Source organism: Orycteropus afer, unplaced genomic scaffold (assembly GCF_000298275.1).
Source record: "Orycteropus afer afer isolate SDZICR_OR568_19922 unplaced genomic scaffold, OryAfe1.0 scaffold00024, whole genome shotgun sequence".
Classification (NCBI taxonomy): Eukaryota; Metazoa; Chordata; class Mammalia; order Tubulidentata; family Orycteropodidae; genus Orycteropus; species Orycteropus afer.
The window spans coordinates 13,782,426-13,799,619 of NW_006921611.1; the positions used below are offsets into that span (position 1 = coordinate 13,782,426).

At 42.0% G+C, this 17,194-nt stretch overlaps 1 protein-coding gene across 1 annotated transcript in view; it reads right to left on the minus strand.

The window, feature by feature from the left end:
* Nucleotides 1–17,194, minus strand: part of SLC20A2 (solute carrier family 20 member 2) — a 59,035-nt gene that overhangs the window by 8,585 nt on the left and 33,256 nt on the right. Inside the window, exons 6-9 of the mRNA XM_007935032.2 lie at nt 15,465–15,668; nt 13,631–14,222; nt 6,963–7,148; nt 5,607–5,691 (exon numbers count right to left, since the gene is read on the minus strand). Of these exons, the coding sequence (XP_007933223.1) occupies nt 5,607–5,691; nt 6,963–7,148; nt 13,631–14,222; nt 15,465–15,668 (1,067 nt within the window). The remainder of the gene's footprint in view (nt 1–5,606; nt 5,692–6,962; nt 7,149–13,630; nt 14,223–15,464; nt 15,669–17,194) is intronic.

The following is a 17,194-nucleotide window of genomic DNA, read 5'->3' on the forward strand; positions in this document are numbered from 1 at the left end:
AGTGCCTTAGGCACTATGCTACCAGAGCTCCCCACTAATACTTAGCATATTGATCTTTGTAAGTTCCATTTCATTTTTGACAATTTCCAATTTTCCTATATTCATATTCTGTACTTCCATGTTCCAATTATTAATGGATGTTTACAGCTGTTTCTTCTCATTCTGAGTTGTGCCCCATCAGCAAATGAAGGTCCTGAAAGGTTTACTCCACCACGTTATTAAGATTGACTCTATGAGGAGGCAGCTCTTCCCCTGCTATGTTTCGAGTGCCTTCCAACCTGAGACGCTCATCTTCTGGCACTTTAGACAAGGTTTTCCTGCTATCCATAAGGTTTTCAATGGCCAATTTTTTTTCTTTTCTTTTCTTTTTTCAGAAGTGGACCTGGCCATGTCCTTCTTCTTAGTCTGTCTTAGTCCAGAAGCTTTGCTGAAACCTGTCCACCATGGGTGGCACTACTGATCCTTGAAATACTAGTGGCATAGCTTCCAGCACACAGCAACAAACAAGCTACCCCAGTGCGACAAAATGACAGATAGTGATGGATATGATCAGAAGGATACAAAATATGATACATATTTATTGATTATACTGCTGTAACTATAGTGTTCAAATCCTTTGTATTCCCAAGTAATTTTATCTACTTTATTTATCATAGGTCTAGATATATTAATTTTTGGTTTCTAATACATTTTACTTTATATATTTCATTGTTATGCTATTTGGATCATTGAGGATCTAGAGTATTAGGTCTTTACTACTGAATATGTCTTTCGTCAATATAAAATGCTCTTCCTGGTCATGTTCTAATTTTCTTTTCATAAGCTGAGTATGTCTCCAGTTTAAGGTTGTCTTTATGTAATAACAACAATAGGATCCTTTAGGAGTAATCAGACAGCAAGAGGTATAAAATTAAATTAGAAATTATAATCCTAAATTTTTTAAATCAATAGTGTTTCCTACACATGCTGTTGCAAATTCAAAGGCTCGAGGGGTGATCATCTATGTCATCAACACAGATGACAAGTAGATAATTCACAAAAAGAATAAACCTAAACCACCACAATCTGGAATTATGAAATGTGGACACCACCACTCTGGATTTCTAGCAAAGATTTCACAAAAAAATGTTTATATTAAGTAGTGGTCACTCATTGTGTTTCATATGTTAGGGCTACAGACTAAACTTGATTAAAGTTCATGGAAGGGAAAGTTCACATACATCTGTGGACAATTTTATTTTCAATATTAATTTCTATTTCTTTAATTAAAGTTTTTGAGCTTGATTAGAAGTATTATGTTAGGAAAATATCTAATGAACTGAGTCCTACAATATGAAATTTAAAAAATGTATGAACACTTATAAGAAGCTCTTTTGGGGCACTGGTTAAGGCATTAAGCTGCTAACCAAAAGGTCAGTGCTTCAAAGCCACCAGCTGCTGTGCAGAAGAAAGATGAGGCAGTCTGCTTCCATAAAGATTTATATCCTTGCAACCCTGTGGGGGTCACTATGAGTTGGAATTGACTGAATGGCAGTGGATTTGGTTTTTTGGTTTGAAATACTTAAAGAATGTAAAACTTATATTTAAAGCAGATTCTCTTAATAGATATGGCTTCTGGTATACAGTGTGGTAATATGATTTTTCTACCATTCTTTTTCAAAATATACACTCATTAATATCACTTAACATAATGGGGTTTAATAAACATTTTAAATAGGGTACAACAAAATTTAAATTATGCACTTATCTATGTGAACTTAGTGACACAAGGAAGCAAGAAAAATGACATCCACATAGCTAAATCTAAATGCTTATTTTAAACAAGAGTTTCATCTTTTTTCTGCCAAATTCCGAACTTTTGGTCACTTTCTAGTGGAGAGGCTCTGGCAAGAAACCTAAAAAGTAGACTGAAGAGGAAGGAGAGAACTGGATATATCAACCAGAGGGTAGTCCTGAAAAAATGCATATGGGCTTCAGTTACAACTTTATATGGACATCAATGTCCTTTAGATGTTTTCAGATTCACAGTTGCATTACACAGGGCTGCACTACTAACTCCATCCCACATGTCTCATACTTCATCCTACACATGCCATTCTGAGACTGCTGCACACAGAAGAAATATGTGCAAGAGAAAAGTGTTATATAAACAGCAACTATGAACTCTTGTTAGCACTTACATTATTTGGACTTTGTTGAGAGTCGATTGCTCTTTTATGATATTGCCAAGTAGCTGAGAGGCCTCTATCCCTTAACTATTGTAGTGACTAGCTTTGGGCTTTGTCCAGAAGTCCATGATCAATGATACTGACTGAATCAACCAGAATCCAAGGTGAGTTCCATCCCAAGTGTAGTTTATTGATGACACCCACTGTAGTCCCATGTTAAGAAGGCTTGTTTCCAAGTATCAACAAACTATTTTAATCCTACTTATTAGAAAGCCTGGCAGGGTTTCACTCTGTTGACATAGGGTGGCTGTGAGTTGGAACTAACTTGATGGCACCTAACAACAACATAAAAAACTCTAAGGAAATAAAACCTACTATATTGTTATATTTTAGAATAATGGTAACATATAAATTTATTCATTAAGTTCCTATACAAACTAGACAAAACTACCCTATATAACCCCTTCCTCCTTACTATAGTATAAATGTAAGTATTGAAGAAATGACATTTAAAGATAAAATGTTAAGAGTTTCACCTAAATTTATAATTTTAACACTGGAATTTAGTCTTATCAGCAAAATAAATATTGTGAATTTAACACTTTAGCTCATACATTAGTAGCAGTAAGATTGCTAATGCAGTTAGGTAAGTCAGGAACAAAAAAACAAACTTGTACTGTTTATTCAAGACCTCTTTCAACTGCTGTGAAAGAGTCTGCTTTCACTTGTTGTTGTTGTTAGGTGCCGTCAAGTCGTCTCTGACTTATAGTGTGACCCCACGCGCAGCAGAACTAAACTCTGCCTGGTCCGCTTGCTACACTTGAGCTATACTTGATCCCTGTTTATGTGCAATTTAATCATTAAAAGACAGCTCCCAAGGCCATTTACGCTACAGGGAAGTTAAAGCCTGTTTCTTTGATAAGGACTATATTTATAAGCATACGTGTCTTCGACGCAAACCACAAACCACAGTGCACTGTTGCTGAGGAGGGGGAAGCAGGAAGACGGTTACTTTTGACTCTCAAGTTTTGTATTATGTGAAATATTTCCATGAACATGTGCTTCTTTTGTAATTTTTAAATATTTGAAATTAAAACAGGAACAACTGATGAATGGCAGGGGTACACCTCACTTTTCCCTGCCTTCCTCCTATATACTGAGAGGCACATCAGCTTCAGGGCAGGGCTCTGGGCTACACTGCCTGGGTCAGAACCTCAGGCTGGTCATTTAAGAGCTGTGGAATCTTGGGCAAGTTATTTAACCTTCCTATTTAACCTTTACCTCATTTGTAAAACCAGAGTAACATTAGTACCTATGACAAAAGGTTCTTGGGAGGACCAGTGGGTTAATATCCACAGTGCACTTAAAACAGTGCCTAGCAGGGAGGGAGTACTTTTCCATGCATCTTGGCTGTGGCTGGATATCATGATCAACCAGCCACTCCTCGGAAGGAAGGTTGGGCAATCCTACTTCCGTAGTGATACTGCCTCAGAAGCCCAAGGAGGGGTCACTATGAGTCGGGTTTGACTCGACGGCACATAACAACAACAACAACAACAACAAGATCATCCTAGTTATAATCAGGAGGCAGTATAGCATGAGGTGAAGTTTTGAATCTCGGTTCTATCACATGTTAACTGAGACCACGAGAAATAGACCCAACTCTGGAAGCCTTGGTTTTCTCATCGGTAAACTGGAACTCAAACCAAAAAAAACCACAGTCCATGCCATCAAGTTGATTCTGACTCACAGCAAACCCCATTGGGTTTCCAAGGCTGTAAATCTTTACAGAAGTAGACTGCCTCATCTTTTCTTCCACGGAGCAGCTGGTAGGTTTGAACCACTGACCTTTTGATTAGCAGCCAAGATGCCTTACCCACTATACCACCAGAGCTCCTAAACTGGGACTAAACAGTATTGCTTTCATAGAGTGGCTGTGGGGCTTGAATGATGTGTTATGTCTGTATAAAGCACTGAGCACAGTAATAGGCATTTGTTGTATACTGTAAGTGGTGCTGGTTTTTATAACGATAATTTACTAAAATTGGGGTCTTTCTATATATTGTAGCAAAAAAAGAAAAGAAAAAAACTTTTTTCCAATGAAGCAAATTCTTCATGCCATAAAGTCCTGGCTCTGTTTTAAGTAAGTGCTGGCCCACTTAAAATATTCTCATAAATGCTGCCTCACCTTCATATTTAAAGCACCAATCCGTTAGCATTTTGTAAGTATTTATTATAAATATATTGGTTGGAGTTTTGAAATCTTAGGTAAATATGAATGGCCCTGCCTGCTTTGGGTGCTGCTGTCTGTGGTAGAACAGTGTGTAACACTTAAAAGCAAACAAACAAACAGAAACACTGACATCAAGTCAATTCCAACTCATAGCAACACCCTTTGTGGTTTCCAAGGCTGTAAATCTTTACGGAAGTACATCGCCTCATCTTCTTCCTGTGGAGCAGCTGGAGGGTTTGAACCGGTACCCTTCTGGTAAGCAGCCAAATGCCTTACCCACTACACCACCAGAGCTTCGCCTAACACATAACAGTTACTAACTGAGTTTTCTTCAATTATATGAATAATGAACCTGAAAAAGATCTGGAAATGGCTTTTGCTTTTGCTTTGTTGAGGTTGTGGGCAGCCCATTGAAGATAGTTTAGAATTATCTCCAAACACTGGGCAGACCTGGCTTCTAGTCTTGCCTTAGCCCTGAGTGACCTTGGATAATTACCCAAAATTCACTGAATCTGTTTCCACATCATTTATCTTCCAGGTTTCTTGCAGCTCCAACATCCTACCACTATGTCAAGTGATTCCCTGTTGGGTAGCACTGAGTTACACAGCACTCAGTATTAGGAACTGATCGATATTAGGAATTCCTCCTCATTTGGACTTTACTCTAAATCAACAGAGTCACGATGAACATTACATAAGGAAAAACAAAATAAACTGAAACAACTGTTTCTTACAATTCCATTGAGATGATTTCTGTTTATCTCTATCTCCACTGTCACTCCCAGGCCCCTGCAATGGTGGCAAATGAGTAGCATGATTTGAGCCTATGAGTACGGTTAGCGCACACAAGACTTCAACGCAAAATTCACTGTGGAAACAACGAGAGAGAAACAGGACAAACAGACAGTGTGAAGCACACAGTGACGGAGGGAAAGCCCTTGCTATGCATGCATTGAGAAAGCAAAGTCTGAATGGTAGAAGGTGTCACATTGCTGAATGAGAGAGAAGGTCTGTGGATCAAATATAAGAGGGGCAGTCTGAGAAGAGAAAACGCCCATTTCCAACAAACCTTGCGATGAATCGCTCTCACAAACAACCACATACAAAGCAGTACTAGCTTCTCTCCAATTTGCTTGGTGACTACGGCCTGCTGAAAGGTCTCCCCAGCTGCCCTGCTGCAGTGTGGTCCCTTGGCAGATGCCTACCTTGCAGTGTGTGGTGCTGACAGGAAGCCCAATGTTGGAGGCAACCACCACCGTGAACGCTGAGGCCAGTTCAATGGTGAAGCCACTGCGGGAGGGAACACAAGGAGACACATCACAGGCGTGCTTTGTATCGCCTTCACGGACACCCTGTGGTGCCAGAGTCTCACCAGAATATTCTGTGGGTTGATTGTTGACTGCTGACTAGGCCAGAACGACATGAACAGAACAAGAAACTGCTGCATAAAGGCAACAATTCACACTGAGACTTCCCATTATACTGTTTACAGCCCTAAATAGCCTTGCTTTTCTGACACGCTTTTTCAAAAACCACACACTGCAGTAACTAGGTCAGAACCTCCTGCTGTGAAAAAAAAAAAGGAGACATTAAATAGTAAATTACTGATTTCTAAAGCAGGGTAGGAAAAGTTATGCTTTCATTTTAAAGATGTGTACTTACACAAAAAAAGTGTGTGTTTTTTTCAGATGACTACAATTTTTTTCAAATCAATCTTCTGAATCTTTTATTAAAGTGACTTCCAACTAAGAAAATTTAAAATTAGAAAAGAAAAAGAAAACCTACAATGTTTTAAAAAATAAGAAGAGATTCCTTACAATAGGTAGCTCCTAATTTTACTGGTTTTCTGAAAGTTTTCGTATAAGTTTGTTATTTATCACCTAATATATCTAAAGAATAGTAGTAACTGTCTACAAAACAGCATGGCCACATGACAACATCCAGAGTTGCTCCAGAACCCTGCCCTAGGATGGCAGAACACATTCCCCATCCGGCTGAGCCGGAAGAAAGATGTACAAGCTAGAAGGATGATGAGTGAGAGCTGAGTAAGAGGTCAGACAGGGTCTCAAGGGGGCTTCCCCAGGGGGAAGAGAGGATTTTCAGGGAAGGCAGACCTACATCCATGGTGTGGTGTGTGCCCTTTGTCTCTGCGTACACTCTGGCCCTCATACTGGGCACGACCTGCAGACAGAGTGGACTGGGGAGCTGCACGGTGGGGCTCTCTCATCTTTCCTCCTGCTTCTCCTTCCTTCTGTCTTTCTGTCCTCTCATTATCTCTCATTCCTCCTCTCAGAGTCACTGTGGATGGGGGTCCAGATGACGGCATGAGGGAGGGTAATGATGGCTGGTATTGGGACTGTGTGGGTGGAGAGCAAAGGCCGGGGGAGGTGTTCTTACCCTCTGCCTCTCCTCACAATGACAACCAACTGCACAGTGGCTGTGCTGAGGGCCAGTGGGAGATGGAGGTCAGCATGATAGGGTTTTCACACATAACAAGCTTGGGTCTGCTGTAGGCCTCAAATGACAAGCTCTGTCAACCCAGCCCAAACCCCTGTGCTTACCTGGATGGTGTGATTGGAGTGAGGTCCTTTCCCATGGTCTGGATCACTCTTCTCCCCCAAACCCAGAGACCTGTACAAATTCCGACTCCTCCATAAAACAGCAGCCAGACAGGAGTAGTTGCTTCTTGTAATACTCCACCTTGTTTGTAAATGAGCCACAAAGCTACCAGGGGACCAATGGCATTACTGTAATTAAAAAAAAAAGAATGAGAGTTAATTATGCATACAAATGGCATAGTCCTCAGTATGCAGAGACCTGCCAATCTGGAGAAGCCATCCTACCGTATTTGTCACAGTGCCTAAGGTATCTGACTGCTAAACAGAAGGTTAGCAGTTCAAACCCACCAGCCACTCCACTGAAGGAAGACAGGACAATCTACTTCCATAAAGATTTACCGCCTCAGAAACCCAATGGGGGTCACTATAAGTCGGAATCGACTCGATGGCAGTGGGTTTGGTGCTTTTTTTTATTTTTTAATATAATCTACTGACAATAAAAATGATTTATTCATTTTTTTTTTTTTTTTTTTTTACCGAGTACAGATGATAAACATAAGAAATGAACACAATTTTTTTTTCTCAATTTTCTGCCCATTTTCACTGACCCCTGAACTATAGCTACTAATACTAGCTATCATTTTTGGACAGACCTTTCAGGTCCCACACTATAGGTTTGCTAGGCATTGTCACTCCCATTTCATAGAAAAGGAAACTGAAGCAGAACTAGGACTTGGTGAGGGCTAATTCTGGTGTGTAAGCCCTCTCCCCAAGACATGCTAGCTTCCTCCAGGGCCCTCAGCAGCAGTAGAGCACTGTCACAGGCCTGTAAGGGTTTCTCTGGCCTCCTCCTCCCAGCCCAGCTTATATAGGAAGAGTATGGGCTGAGCGTCACAAGCAATGGCTTCCCAGTCTGTTTCTCCCTAGCTGTAGTCCTGGTTGAGTAGCTGGGCCTCAGACTATGACTCTTAAGGTTACCATGTACCTACCGACCTCAATGAGCTGTTCTGAGAAAGATTAAAATAAGTTATATATGGTTCTGTACTGAGGCCTGGTATAAACTTGATAATCATTTGATGAAGGAATAAATAAACAGTAGAAACCCCCTTTCCATTGTCAGATTATTTCTAGAACCTTCCTCTCAGACCACACTCTTGCACAAAGGCCTCACTCAGTCCTAGCCCTAGAACTGGAAGTCACTGCTCTAAATGCTGCTTGTCTGTAGCAGTGCCTTACCCCCAACCTCTTCCTTTGGCCTTGAAATACTGTTTTTGATTGGTTTGTTACTTTCTGATGTATATATTTTTCTTATCTCCCTTAAAAACCCACTGCCATCGAGTTGGATCTGACTCATAGTGACCCCTCCTTCAGTTTCTGAGGCAGTATCACTACGGAAGTAGATTGCCCAACCTTCCTTCTGAGGAGTGGCTGGTGGGTTTGAACCACCAGCCTTCTGGTTAGCAGTCAAATGCCTTAGGCACTACGCCACCAGAGCTCCCTTATCTCCCTTACTGGAGTTTAAATTCCTGAAGAGCAGGGATCTGATTCAAAACACTCTGCCACCACCAGGCCTTCAATAAAGCATGCCTGATGGTGAGGAGGAAGAGGTGGTGATGTGAGGGACAGATAAGTCATTATCAAGAGCAGAAGAGAACATGGTGCCCAAATAATATGGAAAGATCAATATGACACTGAGCAAATGTAAAATGTCCAGGTGTCTTAAGAGTCTGGCAGCAGGACTTCTTTAAAAAAAGAATAGAAATGCAGTCACACATGGGTAACAGTGTACGGAAACCCACAGCTGTAATGTGGACAGTCAGAAAACTGACTCAACAGCAGTGTATTTTTTCTTGATTTGGAGCCTTGGTAGTGGTTAAGGCACTCGGATGCCAACCAAAAGTCTGAAGGTCTGAACCAAGAAGGTGCTTGCTCCTCAGGACAAAGATGGGTCAGTCTGCTTCTATAAAGATCTACAGCCTTGGAAACTCTATGGGGGCAGTTCTACTCTGTCCTATTGGGTCACTATGAGTCAAAATCAATTCAATGCAGTGTGTTTGGTTTGGTTTGGAGAAATCAAGTATCTTGTCTAATGCTACACAGCTAGTAAGAGGAGGGTACAGACTCCAATTGGAGGTTCTTGGACTCCAGGAAGTTAGCCTATTTTCCTACAGGGCCAGGCCTGGGCACAGAGTGGGGCCAGGTGAGGCTGAGGCAGGAGAGTTATATTCCTCACCTGCTCTTTTGAGCAGGAGGAAAGAAAGCCTGTTACGTTATTTCACTGGGTTACTCAAAAGCTATGTAAGGCAGCTACAGAGCCTGGATCTTCAGAGAAGAAGAGACTGCAGGGTTGAGATACTACTGAGCAATTTAGTTGTTCTTATTCCACAGAAAAGGCGTTCTGGTGGTGTAGTGCCTAAGCCATTTGACTGTTAACCAGAAGGCTGGCAGTTCAAACCCACGAGCCGCTCCACAGAAGGAAGAGGGGGCAATTTATTTCCGAAAAGAGGAAACTGCTTAGCCACTGGGCAAAGGCCCACTAGTCATCTTACCCAGGGAGTGCAGTCTGATTGTGGGCTGGTCCCAGTCTGGAAGGATCCCTAGGAGTTGTTCCTCAACTAGCAGCCCTGGTTGGGCTCTGCACATTTTCCACTGCCTCCCCGAGGCAGATTCTGCCTGCAGTGTCCTCAGCCCAGTCTGTGGGTCATGTATCCTGTGCTCCTATCCTGCCTCTGCATCACCGTCACTGCTATGAGCACCTCTGCTGCCACCAAGAATAGGCAATGTGGCTTCTTGCTTGTGGCCTGCCAGTCAGCGCTGGGCTCTTGGTACTTTACAGATATAGATTCTTTTTATTTTTTTATTTTTTTTTGAGCAGGGAGAGATGTGAAAATACACAGTCATACACCATTTCAACAATTTCTACTTGTACATCTCAGTGGCATTGATTATATTCTTCAAGTTGTGCAAAGATTCTTACCTCCATTCTCTAAACTGTACCACTGACTTAAACTCACTACCCCTGAAGCTCTCACCTAATCTTTCAAGTTGCTGTTGTCAATTTGATCTCAGATAGATAATTCTTTAAGACTGCACAATGCTCAAGGCAGACATACTTTATTTATTAAGATTAACAACTTTTTTGTACAAAGACTTTAGGGGACAGTTTTGGTTTAAAGTTTAAACATGATCTCACCCAGCCTCAGTGGATCCAGAAAGTCTATATTCCAGTGAGAACTTGAAATTCTGTTCTGCATTCTGCCCCCTTTTTGATCTCCTGTAGAAGTAAGCTGATTCTCCTACAGAATCTCTGATCAAAAGGCAGATACTGACTTTTTAATGCTTACAACAATCCTATTAGGGAGGTGCTGCTGTCCCTCTTTTACAGGCGAGGAAACTAAGGCAAGAGAGAGCAAAAACACAACATTTCCTCTATGTAAAATGCTGGTGCCCCATTTTTGTTTAACGAACTCCTGTTAAAGCCTCTGGGACCCTGTTGCAATGTCATCTCTCTCTGGAAGCTTTTCTCACTTCTCCCAGACAGTGCTGATTCCCCTCCTCTGTATTCTCCCAGAGCTTAGCTCACTGCTCAGTTATACCTCATCACACTAGTTATTTGTTCACAGGTCTGTTATTCCTTATGCTCTCAACAAATAGAGCACACAGACCATATTTTATTCATCTTTTTACTCCAGAGCTTCGTACATGATCTGGCACATACTAGGTGCTCAATACATGTTTGATGACGGACTAAATGAACGAGTGGGAAGCTTCTAGGTGACCAGTTTAATGCTTTGTTTGCAATTTTGAAAACATCTTTTTGTAGAATATTCCCACTGCCATCGAGTCAATTCTGACTCATAGCGTCTCTATAGGACAGAGTAGAACTGTCCCATAGGGTTTCCAAGGCTGTAAATCTTTAGGAAAGCAGACTGCCTCTTCTTTCTCCCATAGAGCAGCTGGTGGGTTCGAATCAGCAACCTTCTGGTTAGCAGCTGAATGCTTTCACCACTGCCCTACTAGAGCTCCTTTTGTAACACATTCAAACAAAAAACTCACTGCCATCGAGTTGATTCCAACTCACAGAGATTCCCATTGGGTTTCCAAGGTGGTAAATCTTTATGGAAGTAGATTGTCCCATCTTCCCTCCGTGGGAATGAAAAAATCTGATTTGAGAGTGTACAAATGACATGCAAATGTCATGTGCTGAGTGCACATGACAGATCACCTCTCTGAATGTTCTCATTAGTTACTGATTTGACAAATCTCATTCTTGTTTCTTCCTTGTTTCCTACACCCTTCAATTTTGGAGTGCTCAGGGCTCTGGTGTTGTCTCCTCCAGCTACACTCACTCCGTAGCTGTTCCTCCCTACACTTTGGAGGAAAAGGAGTCACACTTTTATAGCCCAGTCTGCACCTCTCCCCCTGAACTTCAGACTTATAGCTAGTACCCACTCAACCTTGTCACTTGGATATCAAAACATCTCAGACTTAAAACCAGTTAAACCAGTTGTCATGGGTCAGCTCTGACCATGGTGGCCACACATGGGTCAGAGCAGAATTGAGCTCTGTAGGGTTTTCAGTGGCTGATTTTTTTGGAAGCAGACTGCCAGGACTTTGTCCTGCGGTGTCTGGGTAGATCTGAACTACCAACTTTTCAGTTAGCCCTCAACTGCATTAACTGTTTACACCACGCAGGGACTCCATCTCAAACTTAGCATGTCGAAACCCAAGCTTCTGGTATTATGACCCTAATCTGTCCCTCTCACAGTCCCCCTTCTGGATAAACAGCAATGCCACTCTTAGTTTCTTAGGGCAAAATAGTGGGGCTCAGCCTGATTCTTCTCTTTCTCTCACACCCCATATTCAATCTGTCAGCAAATTCTACCTTCAAAATATATCCAGATTCTATTTGTGCTGCCACCCCTGGTCCAAGTGACATCACTTCTCCCCTGGATTCTTGCAATAATCTCCTAACTGGCCTCCCTACTTGTACCCTGTTTCCTGTAAGTCTATTCACAAAACAAAAGCCAGAGTGATCCTGTTAAACATGGATCACGTCAACCTCTGCTTAAAACCTCCAAGGGCTCCCCTTCTTTCAAAAGTGAAAGCTCCCTTCTGTTTATATGGTCCTATATATGGTAGCATAGTGGCTAAGACACTTGCCTGCTAACCAGACGGCTGGCGGTTCAAACCCACCAGCCACTCCTCGGAAGGAAGGTTGGGCACTCCTACTTCCGTAGTGATACTGCCTCGGAAACCCAAGGAGGGATCGCTATGAGTTGGGGCCGACTCGACGGCACATAACAACAACAACAACAATATGCTGGTAGCATAGTGCCTAAGGACTTGACTGCTAACCAGAAGGCTGGAGGTTCAAATCCATCAGCCACTCCTCAGAAGGTTGGACAATCTACTTCTGTAGTGATAGCGCCTCAGAAACCCAAGGAGGGGTCACTATAAGTTGGGTCCGACTCGAGGACACATAAAAAAACAGCAACAACATACATGCTGGAGGAGCTCTGGTGGCATAGTGCCTAAGGCATTTGACTGCTAACCAGAAGGCTGGCGGTTCAAATCCACCAGCCACTCCTGGGAAGAAAGACTGGCAATCTACTTCCGCAGAGATACTGCCTCGGAAACCCAAGGAGGGGTCGCTATAAGTCGGGTCCAGCTTGACGGCACATAACAAAACAGCAACAACATATATGCTGGAGGAACTCTGGTAGCGTAGTGCCTAAGGCATTTGACTGCTAACCAGAAGACTGGCAGTTCAAACCCACCAGCCACCCCTCAGAAGGAAGGTTGAGCAATCTACTTCCGTAGTGATACTGCCTCAGAAACCCAAGGAGTTGGATCTGACTCAACGGTAGCGAGTTTGGTTTTGGTTTTGGTTTATATATGCTGGGCCTCTGTGACTTGCTGCACTCGATGTCTACATTCTCCCCTCCATGACTTCCTTGCTGTTTCTACAGTATACCAGGGGCACTCCTGCCTCTGGCTTTTGTACCTGCTGCTCTCTCTTCTGGAATGCACTTGCCCCCAGATGAACATGGCTGGGTCCCTCATTCCTTTCAGATCACACTCGGCCAGCCCCTTGCTGAGGAGTGGATCTGAAACGGCAATCTCCTAATAGACCCCATTCCCTTTTCTGCTTTATTTTCCCTTTAACATTGATCCCGGCCTGTCATCCTAGATGGTCCCTGGGTGGTGCAAGTGGCTCGTGCTCAACTATTAACCTACACATGGAGTAGGTTAAGTCGCCTTGAGTGGGAATTGACTTGATGGCAAGTAACAGTGACATTAATCTAAAGGTTGGTGGTTCAAGCCCACCTAGTGGTATCACAGAAGATATGCCTGGTGATCTACTTGTAAAGCTAATAGCTGAGAAAACTCCATGGAGCAGCTCTACTCTGTAACATGGGGTCGCCAGGAGTCAGGGTCAACTTGATGGCAATCAGTTTGGGTTTTTGTGTTGTCATCCTAGACGTGCCTGTTGTCCACTGGTTAATGTCTGTTATCATTCCCACCTCTCAACTAGAATGTAAGCTCCTTAATGGCAAGGATTTTTGTCTGACGTGGTTACTGCTATACCCCAGTGCCCAGACTGGCACCTGGCACATGACAGACCCCTAATATATCTCCTCATTGAATGAATGAATCAACATACTTACCTCACGTCATTGCCACCATGAGCAAAGGATCCAAAACAGGCAGTAAGGACTTGCAGGAAATGGAACAGGAGGTGCACCTCTGCTGCATCTTTCTCCTCCTTTTCTTCTTCTATGGGGTCCTCCTGAGGCTGGTCAGGATCAGTCAGCTCAGACGCCAGCTTCATTTCTACACCTCCCTCTTCTGCCTCTATCTCAGCCTCTGCTACCGCATTGCAGTAGCTTGAGTAGCTGTCATAGCGAAGTCTCTTTTTAGAATAGGACACGGTGTCACCCACCAGCTTTTCACTGTCTTCGGGGGCAGACGACGAATCAACAGCTTTAAAAGTCGAGTGCACTGGCATTCCACAAATGGCTGCTGTGTAGCAAGTGTAACTGTTATTTCGCCGCAGCAACCTATAGTTGTTTTCCTGGGTGGGCTTCTCCTCAGGCCCTCTGTCTACGTGGATTTTGTGCAGTAAATCTTTGTAGAGCCCCGAGTCTTTGTGCACAGTGTGGTACACGTGGACATCACTTCTTGTATGACCATCAAAGCCAAACGTTCCATTGGAGATAGGTGACTTTGCAGAGCCATGAGTCATGGAAAGTGCTCTTCCTGAAAAGGATTGAATACAACTTATTTTCTGGCCTTTTGAATATAAATCATGCCTGGAAGGAAACACTCTTCCCACTATCTCCAGTGTTTAATGGTGGCTATCTCCAGAAGGTTGGAAAATGAGTGACTTTTATTATTTTCTAGATATTATTATTTTTTCTACATACTATCTGTTTTTTTCTATACACTTAAAAAAAATTTCTAAACTGACTATAAAGGACATGTAATACAGTTAAAATAATAAAAAAAGAAACTCAAAAGCATATAACAAAAGGGTAAAATTACTAACATAGTACTTTTTCAAAGCTGTTATTTAAGCTCTCCTAAAGGCCACTCCTCGGAAGGAAGGTTGGGAAATCTACTTCCATAGTGATATTGCCTCGGAAACCCAAGGAGGGGTTGCTATGAGTTGGGGCCGACTTGACGGCACATAACAACACAACAACAACAAAGAGCATCTTTCTGAAATTACCACTGTTTCCTTTTTATCTTTTTCTAGATAAAAGGAGAATCTTTAATTGGAACTTATTTTAGTAAACTCCATATATGAGGGACAAAACTTCAGATATTCCAGGTGCTTCGTAAAAGGCCAATCATGACTGTCAGAAGATAGGGTCTATCATATTGGCGGGGAACAATTATTTTGCTTTCTTTGGGCCAAGTCAAGCACTGCATCTGCAGAAAGCTAGTGCCAGGGCCCAGCCTGCATGGAGGCAAAAGCTGCCTGCAGAGCCCTGGGTGGAAGCTGGGGCTTTCCTACCATGTCCATATACACTATGGGACAAAAGGCCAAGTCAGGATGGTCCTGATGTTTTCTAAGGTTTCTGTGATTCTGTGGTGGGGATGACCTTCTTTGATCCAACGTTAGCTTTCTCTTCATGTCTTCCTTAATAAGCTGAGCAAACCCATCTTCAGCAATTATTTATGCCCTGCAGCCCAGACATGGACAACAGGCATGTGTAGTTGAGTAAGTGCTGCACAGAGACACGGTGTGGGGACCCCTGGAGCCTCTGATAAGGCTATAAATATATCTTGGAAGGAAATCACAGGACAAGCATAACCCTGCTCTGTTGACTATAGAATGGTTTCTAAAGGTCTTTTTAGCTTCTGGGTTTTTATCAAAACCTAACCTTGAGGGAAACTTTTAAAAACCTGACTGCCCACACCCAGACCTGGCCAATTATCTCCTGAGGAACTTCTCTCTGCCATCATGTAAAGCCAAGCCCTTAGCAGGCATCTTACCATATGAGGCCCGGGGATGGTTTCCCACTGATGTGACTTCTGAGGCCCCGGAGGTCTCCCCAGCCAACCCCGTGAGAGGGACAGTGCTGTTGTCATTAGCCTTGGCACCTGGTAGCTCTTTAAATACTGGGGACTCCACTTCCTGAACTCTATTGAGGCTTTCATCAGATTCTCGTGACAAAGCACCTTCTTTTTGCAATTTGCCTAAGGAAAATAAAGTCATAAGTGAAAATTTGGAAGAGAATTCTTGTTCTTAAAATAATGAACATATATTCTTATATTAATACTTTAGAAACAAACAAACAAATTAGCTATAAGTTATATCTAGACAGGGAAAATAAAGTGGAAAGTTCAATTAATTATTTGGATAACTCAGAAACTGTGGCTATTGAGGAAAAGATGGGGGCTTAGGGCCTGAATTATCTCATTCAAAAATAATAAAAGAGAAAAGGTTAGATTGTATCACACCAAGGTCCCTACCAGGGCTAACATTCTGTAATTCTACCTAGCTTGGTTTTCAATTTTCTTAAACTAATCTCATAATCATGGAAACGTTTATTCTTTTTGTCTTCACAGATATTATTATAGCATGTTTGGTTTTCTTGTGTTCAGTAAGTTACTGGTCTAAAACGTCCTCAGGTTACCCAATCTTAGGAAGCAAAGAGATCTTCTTCCACAAAAGGAACAGGGAGATATACTGACTTTTCTTTTTTTTTAAATCACTTACTTTCAAAAGAAATAAGGGATTTAAAAAACTATTTTAAAGATCACTAGCATTCTTTAAAATTCTCCATGGAAGGAAGATAAGGCAATCTACTTCCATAAGATTTACTGCCTTGGAAATCCAATGGGGGTCGCCATGAGTTGGAATCAACTCAATGGCAGTGTTTTTTTTTAAAGCATTCTTTTTAATGAAATCTGATTCATGGTGCTGCTCATTTAATTATTTTGTTGCTTGCAAATCATCCTGAGCAAATTTCTAAGCTCTCACCTACAGAACTGAATTGGAAATATACTTTAGTTCCTCTTCTGGATAAATACTATTATCTACATCTAAGTATCTACATCTGTCTCCATAGGAGAAAGACCTGGCAATCTGCTTCCATAACGATTACCAAAAAACAAACTCACTACCATTGAGTCAATTCTGACTCATAGTGACCCTATAGGACAGAGTAGAACTGCCCAGAGGGTTTCCAAGGCTGTAAATCTTTATAGAAGCAGGCTGCCACATCTTTCTTCTGTGCAACAGCTGCTGGGATTGAACCACCAACCTTTTGGTTAGCAGCTGAATGCTTTAACCACTGCATCACCAGGGCTCCTTCCATAAAGATTACAGCCAACCCTAAGCCAACCCTACGGGGGCAGTTCTACTGTCACAAGAGGTCACTATGAGTTGAAGTCAACTCGACAGCGCCCCAAAACACCACCGACATATCTATACCTGTATCTGTATCTAATTTCCCTATCTACCTACACAGATACACAGAGATTTTTAAAAAACTAAATTTTTGTTATATACTACAGAAAACACAAGAAAATGTACATAAACTTCTCTGACTTCAGCTTACAATGGAGATTATAACAGACAGTTTGTAGAGATAGAAGGATGAGAAAAGATAATTATAATAATATTAGTTATGACATTATATGATATATAATGATTACAATAATAGTTAACACTTATATAAGACAAGTATTATTATTTTCTTCATTTTATTACTGAGCAA